At 40.7% G+C, this 18,769-nt stretch overlaps 1 protein-coding gene across 5 annotated transcripts in view; it reads left to right on the top strand.

Annotated features, from left to right (window-relative positions):
* Positions 1-18,769, top strand: part of NVL (nuclear VCP like) — a 108,066-nt gene that overhangs the window by 53,029 nt on the left and 36,268 nt on the right. For all 5 annotated transcript variants that reach the window (XM_055233805.2, XM_055233806.2, XM_063613364.1 and 2 more), the window contains 2 exons: positions 1,322-1,441; positions 8,600-8,699. In XM_055233805.2, the coding sequence (XP_055089780.1) occupies positions 1,322-1,441; positions 8,600-8,699 (220 nt within the window). The remainder of the gene's footprint in view (positions 1-1,321; positions 1,442-8,599; positions 8,700-18,769) is intronic.

The following is an 18,769-nucleotide window of genomic DNA, read 5'->3' as shown; positions in this document are numbered from 1 at the left end:
ATCTTTTAGAATGCAAGAAGAAATGTTTGGAGGTAGGTTAGAAAGCAGTTCAAGTAAGGGAAGCAGAATGAGCAAAAGTTCAAAGAAAAGTACCAAAAGGATGTGAGGGAAAGAAAGTTCTAGTCAAAGGAAAAAATAACACTTTAATCTCTGTCGTCTGTGGTGTATTCTTTGCCTTGATTATTTAGTATGGCCATATAGTCATTAAATAGCATACGTGATATGAAATAGTTGGCACTGTAGGCCGGGGGCAGTGGCTCATGCCTGTAATCCCAGCATTTTGGGAGGCCGAGGCAGGTGGATCATTTGAGGTCAGGAGTTCGAGACCAGCCTGGCCAACATGGTGAAACCCCATCTCTACTAAAAATACAAAAATTAGCCAGGTGGTAGTGGCGGTGTGCCTGTAATCCCAGCTACTCGGGAGGCTGAGGCAGGAGAATCGCTTGAGCCTGGGGGGCGGAGGTTGCAGTGAGCCGAGATCGCTCCACTGCACTCTTGTCTGGTTGACAGAGAGACCCTGTCTTAAAACAAAAATAATAATAATAATTGGCATTGTAAAGATGTTTTTGGATTCCATCTTATTTAGCAGTTTCATTAAGAAAAAACTGCTCTTTCTTAATCATCTGGTTTGACATTTTACAAGAAAATTTTCTTATGCCTAAGCTAAAAGTGAAATAATCCTTACATGTAGCTTTTCATATTACTTAGTCCTAATGTTATAGTTGCTTGTGAATTGCTATATTTGTTGACTTATCTTAATGTTTTATATTTTGATTTAGATTTCAACATAGAGTAAGCCATTATGAAACCTGTTAAATGCCTAGTTGGCTCACTTTGCTTCCTCTGATGCTGTATGACAAAATAGTTATTCCTTTATTTAGTAAGACGATTTGTGTAGAAATAACAATAAAACAGTAATTTGACTTGTGTGCATGTAAAATACTGTTGAATCAATGAAAATTACTGCTGGATATTTTATATGCACGAGGCTTACAAGATTAGTTCTAAAGTGCAATTGAATTTTGGTGATTTTTTTGAGCTAGAGAAGACCTTACATTTCACTTAAGTCTTCATTTTATAAATAAGGAAATTTATAGTAGGCTGAAATAGTAGCTAATTTTATTAAGTTGAACTATATGCAGTTGGCTATTACAGGTCAAAAATGGTTAAATATCAGCAATTGTATATAGTTCATTCTGATACTTTCTGGACTTTGACACATAAAACTAGTTTTATGTCACATAAAACTGTTTTAGTATCATTTGACCCAAACCACAAAGTTGAACTGTTGGTATTTTATTTCCTTTCTGTGTATGTTTAGTATGTTGGTGAGAGTGAACGTGCTGTGCGACAAGTTTTTCAACGAGCCAAGAACTCAGCACCCTGTGTGATATTCTTTGATGAAGTGGATGCTTTATGTCCTCGAAGATCAGACCGAGAGGTAAGTTTCATGGACTAGTGGTTTTCAGATTCTTTGAGCACAGTAAACCTTTTCTGTGTTCCAAGCCAGGTATTTTTTATGAAGTCATCCCTTGGGAGCATTGAGACTCTTAATGAAGACACCTAGTAATTTGAAATCAAATCTTAGAGATAGCAGTTGTATTCTGTATCTGCCTCTGCATCCACTTTTTTTCCTGTATATTATTTTGGTTGCACAATCTTTAGGTCATCCTAATTCACACAAATGAGTAGGTAAGTATGGAAATGATATTGTTTTAAATAGCTTGCCTTATAATCTTGTAATCCTACAACATTCTTGAGCTAAATGGGTTCTTGAGACAGGAAAAAATACAGTTTAAGATATCATACACTCAAAATAGGGTCAGGTTATTAACTTTAAGACCCAAAACCTTTTCTCTTAAAGTGAGGACATTAAAATGAAGAAGATAAAAAAAGACCCAACACCCATTTTATATCTGGAGAAGATATAAAATTGATCTGCATTGAATACCACTTGTGTCAGCCACACTGAGTCACAGTCCTTAGGGATTTCAGTACAGAGTACCAGAAACACTTGTTATTAGGAGTGCTATTATATAACAATTTGAAGCTTAGTGAAGCATAACATAAACAATAAATATATAACCTTTTTGAAGCAGATAGCAACTGCTATTTTTATTTATTTATTTTTTTTTTTTTTTTGAGATGGAGTTTTGCTCTTGTCTCCCAGGCTGGAGTGCAATGATGCGATCTCGGCTTACTGCAACTTCCGCCTCCTGGGTTCAAGCGATTCTCCTCCCTCAGCCTCCTGAGTAGCTGGGATTACAGGCACCCGCCACCATGCCTGGCTAATTTTTGTGTTTTTAGTAGAGACAGGGTTTCCCCATGTTGGTCAGGCTGATCTTGAACTCCTGACCTCAGGTATGCATCCACCTCGGCCTCCCAAAGTGCTGGGATTACAAGGGTGAGCCACCATGCCCGGCCACAAGTACATTTCTTTTTTTTTTTTTTTTTTTTTTGGAGACAGAGTCTCGCTCTGTCGCCCGGGCTGGAGTGCAGTGGCGCAATCTCGGCTCACTGCAAGCTCCGCCTCCCGGGTTCACGCCATTCTCCTGCCTCAGCCTCCGAGTAGCTGGGACTACAGGCGCCCGCCACCGCGCCCGGCTAATTTTTTGTATTTTTTAGTAGAGACGGGGTTTCACCGTGGTCTCGATCTCCTGACCTCGTGATCCGCCCGCCTCGGCCTCCCAAAGTGCTGGGATTACAAGCGTGAGCCACCGCGCCCGGCCGACAAGTACATTTCTTGTAAGATGACTAAAGGAATGGTTACATTTCTTTTTGTTGTTGTTGTTGTTATTGAAACAGAGTCTCACTCTGTTGCCCAGGCTGGAGTGCAATGGTGCAATCTCGGCTCACTGCAACCTCTGCCACCCAGGTTCAAGCGATTCTCCTGCCTCAGGCTCCTGAGTAGCTGGGATTACAGGCGCCCGCCACCGCACCTGGCTAATTTTTGTAGTTTTTAGTAGAGACAGAGTTTTACCATCATTTCTGAAACCTAGGAAATCTTTTGTGATTTATTTTCAATAGCGGGGTGTGTGTGTGTGTGTTCTTAGGTCATAAAACATTATTACATGCCTCATTTTGCTAAAAATCTCCAAAAACATTCAAAAGTCACACAAAAAAAGATGACTAATATAAATAAATAAATGTGACTCACATTTTAGCGGTTTTGTTTCTTCATCCAGTAGTCATTGATACCATCGTAGAAAATTCTTGTTACAGGCTTATCTTTGATAGTGATGTCAGTGACTGAGGCAGAGATCCTTCCCAGGTTCCCCAGTCATATTCCAAAGTCTACTGTGGGCTATGGAGCAAAACACAGCACTTTGTTATCTCCAGCTGGTTAGGACACAGCATGCTCTGGATTTTATTCCTTTCCTTTCTATTCCCGTCTCTTTTGCCATGAATAAACCCTCATTTGTCCATAGCCCCTTCAACTGGTTTGAAGCTCTCTACTGTCAGCTGGTAAATCTAAATTTGGAGAGGTTCATTGTCAACTGTTGCCCTTAAAGAAGTCTGTAGCCGTATGAAGTACATGTCTAACTTCTGGTTTGTCTCTCTCTTTTTTTTTTAAGGAATAAAGAATGGCTGCTCCATAGGCAGAGCAGCTTTATCTGTTTCTTGGATGTCTACTGCCATACATTTCTTTCTTTCTTTTTGAGAGAGAGTCTTGCTCTGTTACCCAGGCTGGAGTACAATGGCGCAATCTCAGCTCACTGCAACCTCTGCCTCCCGGGTTCAAGCGATTTATTTTCCTGACTCAGCCTCCCGAGTAGCTGAGATTACAGGCGCCTGCTACCATGCTCGGCTAATATTTGTATTTTCAGTAGAGATGGGGTTTCACCATGATGGCCGGGCTGGTCTCGAACTCTTGGTCTCAAGTGATCCACCATCCTCGGCCTCCCAAAGTATTGGGATTAGAGGCATGAGCCACCACGCCTAGCCTACTGCCATACATTTCTATACTCTGATATATATGGCTTTCTTTTCTTGTGTTTTTGTTTTGTTTTGTTTTTTGTTTTGTTTGTTTGTTTGTTTTGAGACAGAGTCTTGCTCTGTCACCCAAGCTGGAATGCAGCGGTGTAATCTCAGCTCACTGCAGCCTCCGCCTCCCAGGTTCAAGCAATTTTCCTGACTCAGCCTCCCAAGTAGCTGGGACTACAGATGTGTGCCACCACACCTGGCTAATTTTGTATTTTTAGTAGAGACGGGGTTTTACCATGTTTGCCAGGCTAGTCTTGAACTCCTGACCTCAGGTGATCCACCCACCTTGGCCTCCCAAAGTGCTGGTATTACAGGTGTGAGCCACTATGCCCAGCTATAGTTTGCTTTTCTAACATTTTCACCTAAAGCAGTTTCTAAAAACATTTTATTTTTATTTTTTGTTTGTTTCTTTTTATTTGATTTTTTTTTTTTTTTAAACAGAGTCTCACTCTCAGGCTGGAGTGCAGTGGCGCGATCTGAGCTCTCTGCAACTTCTGCCTCCTGGGTTCAAGCGATTCTTGTGCCTCAGCCTCCTGAGTAGCTGGGACTACAGGTGTGTGCCACCATGCCCAGCTGATTTTTTGTATTTTTTTTTTTTTTGGTAGAGACAGGGTTTCACCATGTTGGCCAGGCTGGTCTCGAACTTCTAACCTCAGGTGATCCACCTGCGTCAGCCTTCCAAAGTGCTAGGATTACAGACGTGAGCCACCATGCTTGGACTCTAAAAACATTTTAAATTTGAATGTATTCTTTTTTTTTTTTTTTTTTTGAGACGGAGTCTCGTTCTGTCGCCCAGGCTGGACTGCAGTGGCGCGATCTCGGCTCACTGCAACCTCCGCCTCCTGGGTTCACGCGATTCTCCTGCCTCAGCCTCCCGAGTAGCTGGGATTACAGGCGCACACCACCACACCCGGCTAATTTTTTGTGTATTTTTAGTAGAAACGGGGTTTCACTATGTTGGCCAGACTGGTCTCGAACTCCTGACCTCGTGATCCGCCCGCCTTGGCCTCCCAAAGTGCTGAGATTACAGGCGTGAGCCACCGCGCCTGGCAAGTGTGTTCTTTTTTAATTGCACTAGTTATACATGAATACACATTTGTGAAAATTCAAATAAAACACAAGTATAAACAGAGTAAATTTCTTTCCATTCTCCTCCGTATTACTCTTTTTGGAGGTTATTACGAGACTGCTAATAGTTTATCATTTACTTTGCATCATTCTAGAATTTTTTCCAGAAACATAAAAAAATTTATATTTTACACTTCTGTTTTGTTGTTGCTGTTGTTTGAGACAGGGTCTTACCCTGTCGCCCAGGCTGGAGTGCAGTGGTGTGATTGTAGCTCACTGCCTGCCGCCTTGAGCTCCTGGGCTCAAGCAATTATCCCACCTCAGCTGCCTGAGTAGCTAGTAGTACAGGTGTGCACCACCACACCCAGCTAAGTTTTTGTTTTTAGAGGCAGGATCTTGCTATGTTGCCCAGGCTTGTATTGAACTTCTGGCCTCAAGTGATCCTTCTGCCTCAGCCTCCCAAAGTGCTGGGATTACATCATGCCTGGACCTAGGCTTCTATTTTTTGTGTAAATGTGGTCATTCTGTCTTGATGACTTCCTCATGTACGTAATAACTTAAAAATATATATTGTATAATCCTCAGTCTGGATACAGCAGAATTTACATAATAATTATCCTGTTTTGGACATTTAGATTGTTTCCAGTTGTAAATAGAACTCTACTGAACTTGTTTCACGTATTTTTGTGCACCCCTGATGGGACTATGTGAGATAGATTTTTGGAAGTGAAAATCAGGGTTGAAGATTGATATATATTAGATTTTGAAAGATAATGCTGTATCATCCTTCACAAAAACTATCAGTTACGTGTGCCCACCAACAGTGTGTGAAAATAACTGTTTCCTATCAACAATGGATTATACCCATCTTTTTATTTTTTGGCAGTTTTATTGGCAAATCATATTACATTTTAGTATACATGTCCCTGATTACCATGAGGTTGACTATCTCCAGTGATTTGAAATTATTTGATCATATCTTTCAACCCTTTTTTGCTATTGCTTTTTCTTTTTTTATATTAATTGGTACTCTGTGATGGAAAGTAGTCTTTAATTATGTGTTGATACTATTTTTCCCAGTCTTATGACTTATATGTAATTTTATGATATAGAATATTATAGGGTTTGTTTATTTGTTTTCTTTTTTTTTTTTGAGACGGAGTCTCGCTCTGTCGCCCAGGCTGGAGTGCAATGATGCGATCTCGGCTCACTGCAGCCTCCACCTCCCAGGTTCAAGCAATTCTTCTGCCTCAGCCACCCATGCAGCTGGGATTACAGGTTCCCGCCACCATGCCCAGCTAATTTTTTGTATTTTTAGTAGAGATGGGGTTTTGCCATGTTGCCCAGGCTGGTCTTGCACTCCTGACCTCAGGTGATTCATATGTCTCGGCCTCCCAAAGTGCTGGGATTACAGGTGTGAGCCACCATGCCCGGCCAGAATATTATGGCTTTAATACAGCAAAATCTGTCAGTCATTGTTGTATTGACTCTGAGTTTGTCTTGCTTATGTAGAAAAAATGTTTTTTACCCATTGCTTCCTTATATTTTTGAGTATGGATTATGATTCTCTTAGTGTTATGTTACCAAGGAGTGATAATAAGGAGCACCAAATATTTTTTTTCTAGAGAAATCAGTGGGGTAAGCTGGGCGTGGTAGTTTATACCTGTAATCCCAGCAGTTTGGGCAGCCGAGGCGGGCAGATTGCTTGAGTCCAGGAGTTCAAGACCAGAATGGGCAACATGGTGAAATCCTGGCTCTACAAAAAAAAAAAAAAAAAAAAGAAAGAAAAAGAAAAATTAGCCAGGTGTAGTGGTGCATACCTGTAGTCCCAGCCACTTGGGAGACTGAGGTAGGAGGATTGCTTGAGCCTGGAAGGCAGAGGTTGCAGTGAACTGAGATCTCACCACTGCACTTCCAGCCTGGGCAACAGAACAAGACCCCTGTCTCAAAAAAAAAAAAAAAAAAAGAAAGAAAGAAAATGAGGTAAGCCCGTTACCACTGGTGAAGAAAAGCAATTAATGACCAAAAACACAGCACCACTTTTCTCATTTCCTTCATTTAAAACTTTTTTGTTGTTTCTGTATCTAAGTGATTTATCCCTCTCCCTGAATTTATACCAACTCCCTGAATGTTTCCTTTCACTTAGATATTGCTGAGGTAGCTGTACTTTGTATTATTTGCTTCAAGGAAAAGAGAAAATACCTCAGTGTCCCAGATACTCCTGTATGTGTTGCACTAAAAAGATCTGGAACACCTGGCTGGTCTAATGGTGGTGGGTTATCAGAACTTATTAACATTAGTGTCGTCCAGATGCAGTGGCACAAGCCTGTAATCCCAGCACTTTGGGAGGCCAGGGCGGAAGGTTCGGTTGAGCTCAGGGGTTTGAGACTAGCCTGGGCAATATAGCAAGAGGATCTCTAGAAAAAATGTGAAAATTAGCCAGGCGTGGTGATACACACCAGTAATTCCAGCTACTTGGGAGGCTGAGGTGGGAGGACTGCATGAGCCCAGGAGGGGAAGGCTGCAGTGAGCTGAGATCACACCACTACGCTCTAGCCTGGGCTACAGAGTAAAACCCTGCCTCAAAAAAAAAAAAAACAAAAAAAGTTAGTCTCACCAAAGTTGGTATACACCCTCCCACTGTTAAATTTGACTGGCTTTAAAAATAAAATGAGATCTAGAATACCTGATATACTGGGAAATTTGGGGTTCAAAAGCTTAGTCTAGGGCCGGGTGCGGTGGCTCACTCCTGTAATCCCAGCACTTTGGGAGGCCGAGGTGAGCCGATCACCTGAAGTCAGGAGTTTCAAGACCAGCCTGACCAACATGGTGAAACTGCATCTCTACTGAAATTATAAAATTAGCCAAGCATCATGGCACATGCCTGTAATCCCAGCTACTTGGGAGGCAGAGGCAGGAGAATTGCTTGAACCTGAGAGACGGAGGTTGCAGTGAGCCGAGATCACACCATTGCACTCCAGTCTGGGCAACAAGAGCAAAACTTCATCTCAAAAAACAAAAGCAAATAAAAAAGCTTGGTCCTGGTGGGGTGCAGCGACTCACACCTATAATCCCAGCACTTTAGGAGGCTGAGGCAAGAAGATTGCTTGAGGCCAGGAGGTCGAGACCAGCCTGGACAGCATAGCAAGACCCCATCTCTACCAAAGAAGCAAAAGCTACCTGTAGATTTGCCCCAAGGGAAGTGTATTGTGATGGTTAGATCTTTGAGTAACTCAAAAACATCAGACCTTGGGATCCATTCAGCCTGAGATTGAGTCTCATTTCTTCCTTTATCTAGTGATGAGAACTTGGACAAATAACCCCTCTAAGCCTCACTTTCCTCATTTAGACTGTGGATAATAATAGGATTGCTGGGGAGGTCCACTGATGAGAACACATTTTGCATAGTGTCTGCATATAGTGACTCCTCAGAAAATGATCATTGTTATCTCTTTTGCGTGGGGAAATGTATTATTTTTATGCAGAAGAAAATGGGTTTTTTTCCTTTGTTTTGAGAGCTGATGGAACCAGATTTATGTCTTTTTAGACAGGGGCAAGTGTCCGAGTGGTGAATCAGCTACTTACAGAGATGGATGGTCTGGAAGCACGCCAGCAGGTTTTTATTATGGCAGCCACTAACAGGCCAGGTAAGAAATAAAAATATTGTGACACCGAGGAATCTAAAAACTTAATAGCATTTCCATAGAAGAGATTCAGATAATTAAAAATAAAAGTAAAAACTTGTAGCATTTATAAACAATATAATTCACATGCGTCCTAGGAAAGGAAGATTAAATTTGGGCAGTCTATTTTTGGTTCTGTGAAAGGAAACTTCATAGTTAAAATAAAGGCTTAGAAAGCTTTTGCATAAGCTATAGTAAAAAGTATAGTATTACTGCTTGGATCCCATGAGATTGCTTTTCTGTGTTGGTGCTTAGAAAGCTCTTTCTGGCTGAGAACAGTTGCAGCATACACTTTTTTTTTTTTTTTTTTTTTTTTTTTTTTTTTTTTTTTTTGAGATGGAATCTCGCTCTGTCACCCAGGCTGGCATGCAGTGGCATGACCTTGGCTCACTGCAACCTCTGCCTCCTGAGTTCAAGTGATTCTCCTGCCTCAGCCTCCTGAGTAGCTGGGATTACAGGTGCTGCCACCATGCCCGGCTATTTTTTGTATTTTTAGTAGAGATGGGGTTTCGCCATGTTGGCCAGGCTGGTCTTGAACTCCTGACCTCAGGTGATCTGGCCACCTCGACCTCCCAAAGTGCTAGGATTACAGACGTGAGCCACTGCAACCGATCAGCATACACTTTTGACCACAAAAGTATTTTCAGAATTTGTGTCTTGTGGTTTCTCTCTAGCTTATAGGAAACAAAAACCAGACTCTTCACTCTACTAGAAGTTAAAGATAGATTTTTAAGGTTTTATGCTGGAGCCATGCCCCTATATCTGCCCTTAATAATTACTGAAAATTGTTTTCAAGGTTAAGCATTCTTTGAGGGATTCAGAAAAGGGCTCAAGACTACAGAAGTGCAGAAGATGGCTCAGAGTTACAACTCTAATCATATGCTTGATCTTTCTGGTGATCAGTCCCCTGCCCGAAGCTACCTGTGGGGCCACTATGCGTCACCACATTAGCTCAACAAAGATATTCCTGGCACTCAGGAAATTGCAAGGATTTTTGAAGATCTATGCCAGGAAAGGTGGGCAAAGACCAATTATATTCTGTATTATACCATAGTAACCTTGAGACTATATTACTTTATCTTGCTGACCATCATTTTGGCACTTTTTAAATGAGGATGATAATACTTAATTGGCAGGATTGCCACAAAGGTTAAATGATGTTGGTAATGTATCTACCACAGTGGTGTTAAACAGCACGTTGCTATTTAGTAATTGTTATCATGTTCATAAGCAGTTTGGTAATAGTAGTGGGAACAGTCATTAGGTCATAAAATCACAGAGTCATCCTAGAAGAAAGTCCCTCAGAGTTGAACAGAATCACATCCTCCCTTTCATAAGCAGATACAGATCTTTTCTCACATATTTCAAGAAGATGCTTGTCTTAGTCTGTTTTGTTTTGCTATAACAGAATACCTGAAACTGGGTAATTTGTGTTAAAAAGAAAAGAGATTCAGTTCTTCTAGTTCAGGAAGCTGGGAAGGTCAAGGTTGAGTGGCCTGCATCTGTCAAGGGCCTTCTTGCTGCATCACCCCAAGGTGAAAGGGTGGAAGAGCACAAGAGCATGGGTGAGAGAGCAAAAGGAAAGTGGCCTGGACAGGAAGAAACCATGGTCCCATGAATAAGCGTGGACAAATAAAGTTTAATTAATTTTACCCTATCTTTGGACATTCATCTCAACTGCCTGAGCTAAACAACTGTTTTCTTCAGCCTACCAAAAAGCATTTTGTATAGCAAAAGATTAGTTTCACTGGAGGAAGTCTGGAGAAGAGAGAAGCAGAGAGAGGGGGGATCCTGGGGAGTAGGAAATGAGGGCCCTGTTTCTCTCAAGAAAACCTCGTCAAAGAAATACATTGATCCAGTTTTTTCCAGTGTATGATCATCCTTTTTAAAGTGAGGAGCATGAATTAGTAAGGATGGGCTTAATATCTGTTGGTGGTGAGACAAGAAAATGCTAAAATTATTATCTGTTACTTTATTTAATTGTTTGTACTATCTGGTTTCGATATATGGCTTGTCATATATGCAGTATATTAATAACATCATATAGAAACATAGTTAATAAATGAGTAGACATTTAAGAAAGAAAGAAAGTGGCCAAGTTGGGCATGGTGGCTTATGCCTGTAATCCTAACACTTTAAGAGGTCGAGACAGGAGGATCGCTTGAGCTTGGGAATTTAAGACCAGCCTGGGCAACATAGTGAGACCTTGTCTCTATTATTTAAAAAATAGAGAGAGTGGCTAAACATATCCTTTTATCAAGAGTCCACTCCTGTAATAACTTACCCACTCCCTTGAAACCAGCAGTATTCATGAGGGCAGAACCCTCATGACCTAATCACCTTTTAAAGGTCCCACCTCTCAACACTTTTTTGGGGGGATTAAGTTTCCAATACGTGAACTTTGGGGAATACGTTCAAACCACAGCATCAATCTTTCGTTTCCTGTAATAACCTATTCTATCGTTAACAGCCTGCACCATATTTTAAGTTTGTTTATTTTATTTTATTATTTATTTATTTATTTTGAGACAGAGTCTTGGTCTGCTGCCCAGGCTGGAGTGCAGTGGCGTGATCTCGGCTCACCGCAACTTCTGCCTCCCTGGTTCAAGTGATTCTCCTGCCTCAGCCTCCCGAGTAGCTGGGATTAGAGGCACCTGCCACCACGCCCGGCTGATTTTGTATTTTTAGTAGAGATGGGGTTTCACCTTGTAATCTTTCTGATGTATTTTACTTTATACATTGAAAAACGTTTAAGAAGCAGTCTATAAACTTTCTGTATTCCAAAGAAGTCCTTGACACAAAAGATACTCTGAGCCTGTAATAGGCATGCACCACCACACCCGGCTAATTTTGTATTTTTAGTAGAGATGGTGTTTCACCTTGTAATCTTTCTGATGTATTTTACTTTATACATTGAAAAACGTTTAAGAAGCAGTCTATAAACTTTCTGTATTCCAAAGAAGTCCTTGACACAAAAGATTCTCTGAGCCAGAAGGTCTACAGTCCATGGAGAATTTGTGTGAGCTTAATGGGAGAAGTAAGAAGTGGTAAAATTTGAGACATATTTTGAAAGTAAAACTAATAGGATTTTCTGGAATTAGATGTGGGATAAGAGAAAGAAAATAAATAAGGGCTATTCTTATTGTTAGATTGTTTTACCTATACTGGGTGAAAGGTTTTGCCACTTCTGAGAATAGGGGACACTTGGAGAAAAGTTGGTCTATTTTCAGTTCTAAAATGTCTGTGCAAGGAGATGAAAATGAGTTTATTTCATTTTCTTTACAAGTCCATATTATTTAAAACAATCACCAGTAATAACAATTAGGTTCTTGGAGTACCTACTGAGTGCCAGGCCCTCTGTTGGATGCTTTACCATTGTAAACCTCACAACAGCCCTACGAGGAAACTACACGTGTGCAAAAGTTGAACCTTGGTGAGTGATATGGTTTGGCTCTGTGTCCCCACCCAAATCTCATCTCCAGTTGTAATTTTGACATATAGAGGGAGGGACCCAGTTTCAAATCAAATGGCAGGAAAAGCTTATAACAAAAACTGTAGTTTTCTGTCCCATCCCTTCTAATCCCCTGCCCAGAGGCAACCACTTGAGCTATTTTTTTTCCTTCATATTTTCAAATATGCTCTTATGGCTATTTCTTATCAATTTTAAACACTGCCCATTAACTTCATTTTAAGGTAGATGAAGATTTAGTTATCTTATGTTCACCCTTTCTCCATACCCTCCACTCCCACCATCACTGCCACATCATCTGTCTTCTTCCCCATCCTCCCAGTATTGTAATATAGTTTGATCAGAACTCTTGGTTAAGTCACTAGTGTTTACATTACTATGGCTGTGTCACAATTTCTCTCTGCTGACCCAGGCATGACACTGATTAGGTTTCCTTTCTCATATAACTCTTGTTCTTGGATTCAGCGGCCCTCATTTTTTTCTTTTGCTTTGTTTTCTGTTACTGTTCATCACATATTTTACACAGCTGTCGATGTTATTTATTCAAACGATGTACCAGTTCCATTTGTTTGTTTCTGGAGACCTCCCTCTGGAGCTTTCCACCTTCCTGCTCTAATCTGGACCGGTTGCTTTAGGCCTGTGGTCTAAACAGCTGTTATTTCAGGATTTCCTTGACTGTTTTCCTTTGTTTGCCCTTTGTTTCTGATCTCATGGGTTTTTTGTGTGTACTTTTTTTATCTTGCTTATGCCCTCATTTTGCTGGCACTTATCTTTCAGTGGCTTTTCTAAGAAAGATTATGTAGGAAGTAGCTTTTTTTTGACTGCTTGTATATTTGATTTGTTTTTCCAAATGTGAGACCATCCCCCATAGTTCTTTTATATTTGAAAATATCTTTATTCCACCCTAATTTTGATTGGTAACCTAGCTGGGATATAATTTTGAGTTTAAAATTATTTTTCTTCATAATTTATAGACATTGCTTTCTTTCTTTTAAAGGTTCCATGTCATTCTCCTTCTTTCTATGTGACTTTTTTGTTTGTTTGTTTAATTTGTGTGCTTAGCACTTGGATCATAAACCCTCCTGGACTGATCTCCTAAATGTCCTTTTTTCTTATTTTTCATCTTCTTGCCTTTAATTTTTTTCCCAATTATTGAGGTATTAATGCTTAGAAAGTAAATGAAAATACTGTCCTCTCACCATTCCACCTTTGGTTATTTTGAAGAACTGGGACAGCCCTCTTCTTTTATTTAATTTATTTATTTGTATTTTTGAGACAGGGTCTCACTCTGTAGCCTAGGCTAGAGTGCAGTAGTGCAATCACTGCTCACTGCAGCCTCGACCTCCTAGGCTCAAGAGATCATCCCACCTCAGCCTCTCACGTAGCTGGGACTACAGACATGCACCACCACACCCAGCTAATTAAAAAAAAAAAACTTTTTTGTAGAGATGACGTCTCACTATGTTGCCCAGGCTGGTCTCAAACTCCTGGGCTCAAGCGATCCTCCCATCTCAGCCTCCCAATGTGCTGGGATTACAGGTGTGAACCACCGTGCGTAGCCCTAGCCGTCTTCTAACGTGTGCTATATCAAAGTCCACATCTTCTGGAAATAAGCGAACTTCCTTGTGCTTAACCAGAGGAAATGCAGTTCTTTGTACCCTAACCTTAGTCTCTCCTACGCACATCTTTGCATTCCTCTTTTCATATACCAACTCCTGTAAACGATGTTCTCAGTTAGGGAACTGCCTGTTCCCCCTTAATCTATTATCTAGCTGTTTAAAAAAGATATTCCTGCACAATTATGAAACCCAAATATCTTATTACTTTCTCTTCTACTCAATAATTATGTATTTTCTACCAGTAGTACAATCCAGAAAGAGTTTCTGCCTTCTATGCATGGCTCAGTTGAAAAAATAAATAAAGGCCAAGTGTGGTGGCTCACACCTGTAATCCCAGCACTTTGGGAGGCTGAGGCAAAAGGATCTCTTAAGGCTAGGAGTTCAAGATTAGCCTGGGCAACAAAGCAAGACCCCATCTCTACAAAATAAAATAAAAATTAGGCCGGGTGCAGTGGCTCACACCTGTAATCCCAACACTTTGGGAGGCCAAGGTGGGCAGATCATGAGGTCAGGAGTTCGAGACCAGCCTGGCCAACATGGTGAAACCCCATCTGTACTAAAAATAAAAAAATCAGCTGGGCGTGGTAGCATGCGCCCATAGTCCCAGCTACTCGGGAGGCTGAGGCAGAAGAATCGCTTGAACTCAGGAGGCAGAGGTTGCAGTGAGCCGAGATCGCACCACTGCACTCCAGCCTGGGTGACAGAGCAAGACTGTCTCAAAAAATATAAAATGAAAATAAAAATTAGCCAGATACACTGGTGTGTACCTGTAATCCCAGCTACTTGGGAAGCTGAGGCAGGAGGATCACTTGAAACCAGAAGTTTGAGGCCGCAGTGAGCTATGATTGCACCACTGCACTCCAGCCTGGATGACAGAGCAAGATCCTGTCTCAAAAAAAAAAAGGAAAAGAAAAGAAGAAATAAATAAGTAAATTATGATTAGATGTGCAAGCTTCTGCAGGGCAGGGATTCATTCTGCACTTTTATTTCTGAGAGGGAGGTTCTAGTTAGAGGCTCTGCCTATTCTAAGCCCTTAATAATTATCAGATGAAGGCCGGGTGTGGTGGCTCATGCCTGTAATCCCAGCACTTTGGGAGGCTGAGGCAGACACATCACAAGGTTAAGAGATCGAGACTATCCTGGCCAACATGGCGAAACCCGTCTCTACTAAAAATACAAAAATTAGCTGGGCATGGTGGCGCCTGCCTGTAGTCCCAGCTACTCAGGAGACTGAGGCAGAAGAATCGCTTGAACTCGGGAGGTGGAGGTTGTAGTGAGCCGAGACTGCGCCACTGCACTCCAGCCTGGTGACAGAGCAAGACTCCGTCTCAAAAAATAATAATAATTATCAGATGAAATAGTGGATGACTCACAGAGAAGGTATTTATTTCATTGTACTAAGATATTTACCCCTGAAGTTCCAAGCTAAATAGTGTTTCCTTACACATATAGTCTGGATGCTTTGGGTCATTGTTGAATGCATTTGAAGGTAATTGAACAATGACTTGGTGCCATGGTCAACCCTGTATGTTTTGCCCTTTGGCACAGTACTGCCCTTTTAAAATTAGGTTATGCCCAGCCAGAACTTTGGCTGAGTTATAGATGCTATGATATGTAGTAGAGCTCAATAATTACTTGTTTATGGCTGGATGCGATGGCTCATGCCTGTAATCCCAGCACTTTGGGAGGCCGAGGTGAGCAGATCACTTGAGGCCAGGAGTTCGAGACTAACCTTGGTTAACATGGCAAAAATCTCGTCTCTACTAAAAATACAAAAAAAAGAAAAAAAAAAAAAAAACAAGTTAGCTGGATATGGTGGCACACACCTGTAATCCCAGCTACTTGGGAGGCTGAGGCACAAGAATCGCTTGAACCTGGGAAGTGAAATTTGTAATGAGCCGAGATTGTGCCACTGCACTCCAGCCTGGGCAACAGAACAAGACTCTGTCTCAAAACAAACAAACAAAAAAACATCATTCTTATTATTATTATTTGTTTAATGAATCATGAGTAGAAACCTATTACATGAAGGTTGTCTGATCTTGTAATTATTTTCAATGGATATATTTATAGTGTTGCTAGTCTGAGGATTCATTTTTTTAAAAAGCTTTACTGAGATGTAAGTGGCATATCATAAAATTTACTCATTTTAAGTATACCATTCAATGGTTTTGAGTATATTTACATAGCTTTACAACCATCCCAACAATCTAATCTTAGAATATTTGCATCACCTGGGCCATATGTGGCTCATGCCTGTAATCCCAGCACTTTGGGAGGCCGAGGTGAGTGGATCACTTGAGGCCAGGAGTTTGAGACCAGCCTGGCCAACACAGTGAAGCCTCGTCTCTAGCAAAAACATACAAAATTTAGCAGGGCATGGTGGTACGCACCTATAGTCCCAGCTACTTAGGAGGCTGAGGCAGGAGAATCGCTTGAACCCGGAAGGCAGAGGTTGCAGTGAGCTGAGATTGTGCCACTACACTCCAGCTTGGGCAACAGAGTGAGACCCTATCTCAAAAAAAAAAAAAAAATGTTCATCACCCTTAAAAAATCTCATGCTTGTTAGCATTCACTTTTCCTTTTCTCATCTCCAGCCTTAGGCAACCACTAATCTACTTTCCTTTTTTTTTTTTTTTTTTTTCAAATGTAGAGACAGGGTCTCATGTTAGCCAGGTTGGTCTCGCACTCCTGGCCTGCAGCATGCCCCCTGCCTTGGCCTCTCAAAGTACTGAGATTTTAGGCATGTGTCACTACTGGCCATCATCTACTTTCTGTCTATATAAATTTGTCTATTCTGGATATTTTATGTAAATAGCATTATACAATATGAGGGCTCTTAAATCTGGCTTCTTTAGCATAATGTTTTCAAGATTTATTCATATTATAGAATGTATCAATACTTCATTCCTTTTTATTATGAAATAATATCCTGTTGTATGGATATACCACATTTTGTTTATTCACCAGTTGGACATCTGGGCTGTTTCTGCTTTTTGGCTATTATGAATAATGCTGCTGTGAACATTCATGTATACATTTTTGTATGGACATATGTTTTAATTTCTCCTGGATCTATACCTAGGAGTGGAATCGCTGGATCATATGGTAACTCCATGTTTAACATTTTGAGAAACTGCTAAACTCTTTTCCAAAGTGGCTGCATCATTTTTTTATTCCCACTAGTAATTCTGACATTAAATATATATGAGAGTTCTAATTTATTCACATTCTTACTAATACCTGTTATTGTCTTTTTTTATTATAGTTATTCTAGTGGATGTGAGGTGGTATTTCATTCTGATTTGATTTGCATTTCCCTGATAACTGATAGTGTTGAGCATCTTTTATTGTGCTTGTTGGTCATTTGTGTGTCTTCTTTGGAGATATGTCTGTTTGAATCATTTTTCAATTAGGTTATTTGCCTTGTCATTGAGTAGTAAGAGTTCTCTGTTCTAGATACAAATCTAAAATCAGATATGTGATTTACATATATTTTCACCCAATCTGTGAATTGTCTTTTCACTTTTTTGGTGTCATTTGAAACACAAGTTTTTAATTTTGATAAATTCCAATTTATGTGTTTTTTCTTTTACCGCCTGCAATTTTGATGGTGTTTCAATGGTGTAAACATCATTGCCTAACCGAAGGTCACTAAAATTAACTCCTGCATTTTCTTCTCATAAAATTTTAGCTCTTACATTTAAGTCTTTGATCCATTTTGAGTTAATTTGTTGCGTGTTGTGAGGAAAGTGTGCAAATTGATTCTTTTGAGTGTCAATATCCCTTGTCGGGCCCAGTGCAGTGACTCATGCCTGTAATCCCAGCACTTTGGGAGGCCAACACGGGAGGATTGTTTGAGCTGAGGAGTTCAAGACCAGCCTGGGCAACATAGTAAGACCTCATCTCTACAAAAAATACACAAAAACAAAACAAAATTAAATGGGCATGGTGGTGCATGCCTGTAGTCTTAGCTACTTGGGAGGCTGAGGCGGGAGGATTGCTTGAGCCCCGGAGATTAAGGCTGCAGTGAGCTATGATACACCACTGCACTCCAGCCTGGGCTACAGAGTGAGACCCTGTCTCCAAAAAAAGAAACAAACAAACAAAATCCACTTGTCCTAGTACCTTTGTTGCAAAGATTAATTACTCCCTCATTGAATTGTCTTGTTACCTTGGTTAAAAATTGAGGGTCCATTTCTAACAAAACGATGTTTTCCTAAAGTTTAAAGTTGCTACTGTTACCTCTCAATTTTAACTTTTTTTTTTTTTCTAATTGATGTTTTTTACCCATGGCAAGCTGTAATAGCTTTTTTGAGGGGAGGGAGGTGCTTGGTATAGAACAGTAGGTGCTGCTTATCAACAGATCAAAGGAGGGTTCTTTTTCAGGCAACCATCTCATTTGTGAGTGAATGGACTTTCTCTTTAAAGTGTTGGGATTGTTAGTGCCATTTTTATTGTAAATATCAGAATTGTTATTTTTTGTCTTCTACCTAAGAATTCTGTCTCTTAGCCTTTCTCTTCCCAGATTTCCCAAAGTTCTGAAAAGCTGGGTTGAGAGGGCGAAAGGAAAAAAAAAGAATTCTGTCTCTGACATAATTAGATAGGGAACCAGCTGGGAAGCTGTAAGAATAATGCAGGTGCAAGATGGTGGTGGTTTGAGCTGGGTGATAGCTGTGGATGTAAAAAGAATCTGAATATATTGTGTCATAGGGTTGACCTGATTTTCTAATGGAGTAATTAAGGATGTGGGAAAGTGGAATCAAGCATGGCTTCAAGGTCTGGGCCTGAAAAACTGGGAGAATGAGTTCACATTAACTAAGATGGGAAAGACAATGGTAGGGGCCTGTTTAGGGAAGAGCTAGGACGAGATTAGCGTCTCATTTCTAATGATGTAATACATGGAATCTTAGCCGGGCGCGGTGGCTCACGCCTGTAATCCCAGC

The sequence above is a fragment of the Symphalangus syndactylus genome, chromosome 19 (genome assembly GCF_028878055.3).
Source record: "Symphalangus syndactylus isolate Jambi chromosome 19, NHGRI_mSymSyn1-v2.1_pri, whole genome shotgun sequence".
NCBI classification, from domain to species: Eukaryota; Metazoa; Chordata; class Mammalia; order Primates; family Hylobatidae; genus Symphalangus; species Symphalangus syndactylus.
The sequence above is the reverse complement of the archived record's forward strand: the minus strand, read 5'-3'. Positions and strand labels throughout refer to the sequence as shown.